Here is a 2,804-nt window from a genome sequence, read left to right on the forward strand (position 1 = left end):
CTGTGATTCAGGCGTGGGCTATTGGCTAATATGTGGGTAGTGGGGAGTCAGGGGCTGGTTTGCATGATTTTGAGGTGCTGATTAATTTGTGTGATGTATTTAAGTGCTGTTGCCTGACTTTGAGGGTTTTGAGATAGCCTTTGTGGGTTGGCTTGTGTAATCCATTGTGCTATATGGTTTTGCTATGCTGATATTCTTAATGATTTATGGTTTTCAGTTGAAAATGAGAGCTGGAGGAATGAGCGAATCATCAAAATGGAAAAAGCAGAAGAGATCGCCAAGGCCTCCTCGTCATGTAACTAAGGTCTCTCCCGGGACAGAACAACCAGCAGCCAATGCTAGTAACATCGCAGGTAAGTTGAAATCTGTTTCCAGAGGCCAGACAGCATCCATTTTAGAGCTTTTTTGGAATCTGTCTTTATTTCATTTCTCTTAACATGTTGTTCTGCATTAGATTTTTTTATATTAGTTCTCAGTGACTATAGCAATAAAACATATCATGGCTTTTCGGGTCCAGGATAAAGAGTTTGAAGGATATGGAATAAATATTGATGGAGGAAAGCATGGTCCTGTGGTTAACCTGACAGCATTTCTCTGCCTTCAACGTGCCTTACAGGGGTAGTTTGTACAAAAGGGAATGGGCACCTGGAGAGGTCGCTGAGGTTATGGGCAGCCATGTGGTGCGGAGGAGTTGGAGGGTGCACCAGCAGGTGCATGGAAGAGATTGAGAACAAAAACACTGGCAAGAGGAGAGCTAAGGGGAATGGATCTGGGGAGAAGGTTTCCTGCAGCAGGATATTGCTGACTTAAGTGACATATTCTTTTCTGTGTTCTTGAAAGGTGCACCAAAGGTGGTGGTAACAAGGGAAGAGCAAAGTGTGACTGGGAAAAATATAGAGGTAGAACTGAGGGGTGTGCAGAAACCTAGGTATCAAGGATGGGTGAATGAACAGATCTCTCACTATAGATGTGAAGACTGAAAGTGTGCACCCACAGTCTATGAAGTTTGCATAAAAGGCTACGCTCATTAAGGGACAGGGAAATGTGGGGTGCACTTACAACTGTTATTATGTAGGGGAAAAAAGTAGAGGGAACAGCAAAAGTACCTGAAAGGGGATTGTGTGCAGGAAACTAATGGGTGTACACATGAGTCTCTTTTCACGTGCTTTGATTCAGCCGGCAGAAGTGACACAGTCAGTATGTGACTAGTGCTGCGAACTCAAGAATACAATGTTGGGGGCTTCCATATCCTACTGTTGTATAGGAGTAGACTAAAATAGTTATAACTGTTTTTAACCTCTCCTCTGGATAAATTAGTCCCTCTGGCTGCAAAGTACTTTGTCTCTTGTGCACTCTACAATTTGATGGCTCAGACATAAACATTAATAGTGAAAGGAAGCAGACAGGAAAATTGAAACAATAGCTACATAAAATACCTAGTTCTGACACTTATTCTGTCACAGGAAGCTATTCAGTGTAGTGTGAACGATTCCAAGTGTGTTTCTACACAACAGCATGATTGCTGAAAACTAAGGAAATAATAAATGTGATCAAATTGCATATAACTCATAACATCATCCAGATGAGAACTTACCCCTACATAAATCATCATTATGTTTAAGTTTCCAAATAGATATTAAATTCTCTTAAACAGTATTATAACTCCTGTAGCGTTTTAGAGAGAAAGTTGAATTGTGTTACAAAGCTTGTCATTAACTCTGACCTTGTAGTGCTAGGTAACGTATTAATTGTGCTTTTTAGGCCAATTAACAGGTGAAGAAGAAAGCATTGCAAAATTGATCATGTATTCCATTTCATTTCTTAAAAATCAAGTAAGATCCTGCTACTTACTTAAGACATTTCCAAAAATCAAGTCAGCAATAAAACACAACTGTGCAAAACCATGCATGTTTCACATGTAAATTCATAACATAACTCTGGTTTGTGCCTTTATTTTATTACTGTGCCCTGCAGTATATCTTCTTTTTTTTAGATATTTGTTTTACATTTTTTAAGTTCTCCTCAGAATCATAAGATCTGCAAATATGTGGGTTTCTTTTAAAGGAAAACTTAAATTCTTGGAGCACTATCTCATATATAGAAAAAGTAAAAATTCTTCACTGCTCTGTTTCAGACCCATTTGAATTCTATTGCAATTCCATTTGTTTAAGGAGAATTAAAGAAATAGGTCTTGCCTTCCAATCAAGTTAAAAATTCCCACTTTGACGGAATGACTAATCCGTGATGCAAGTCTTTAATGTGATTGTGCCATTGTATCAAAGAGTAAAGTACATTTTTTGGACTATTTTCAGATTTCTTCTTAATTGTAGAAACCCTCTACACCCTTTATCTAACTGTGAATTATCTTATTTGCGGAGACTGTTAGATTCCAACTATTATATTTTAATTTTGAGAACTGCTAGTATCTCAGCTGTTCATTGGATTTATTAATACCTGGCAAAAAAGAACTTAATTTATCCACATTCTCTACATTAATGCGTAACTATCTGAGATCATTTGTAGTGTGAAGTAGTAATCAAAGCAATTCTTTATTGCTGCATTCAACATATGAACTTGTGGTTGAGGGATAGAATAATACTGATCTTTTTGCTTCTGTTTCTCATCAGCGAGCGGAGTTACTTTCATAGATGCTCCTTCTCCCAGCTCCTCTGGGAGCTCAGAAAATGTTTCATCTGTGGTCAGCCCTGCTACAGACAGTGGTTTGGAGTTGTCCTCACAGACTACCTCCAAGGAAGACCTGACAGACTTGGACCAAGTCACTTCTTCGGGACTTAATGCAGGAA

General features: G+C 38.6%; 1 protein-coding gene across 1 annotated transcript in view; it reads left to right on the top strand.

Moving 5' to 3' along the window:
• Positions 1 to 217: 217 nt before the first annotated feature.
• The window catches only part of GBF1 (golgi brefeldin A resistant guanine nucleotide exchange factor 1), a gene marked incomplete at its 5' end in the record, with an annotated part of 30,505 nt that continues 27,918 nt past the window's right edge, over positions 218 to 2,804 (top strand). The window contains 2 exons of the mRNA XM_009584447.1: positions 218 to 353; positions 2,628 to 2,804. The exon at positions 2,628 to 2,804 is cut by the window's right edge and continues 65 nt beyond it. Coding sequence (XP_009582742.1) covers positions 218 to 353; positions 2,628 to 2,804 — 313 coding nt within the window. The remainder of the gene's footprint in view (positions 354 to 2,627) is intronic.

The sequence above is a fragment of the Fulmarus glacialis genome, unplaced genomic scaffold (genome assembly GCF_000690835.1).
Source record: "Fulmarus glacialis isolate BGI_N327 unplaced genomic scaffold, ASM69083v1 scaffold49698, whole genome shotgun sequence".
Lineage (NCBI taxonomy): Eukaryota > Metazoa > Chordata > Aves > Procellariiformes > Procellariidae > Fulmarus > Fulmarus glacialis.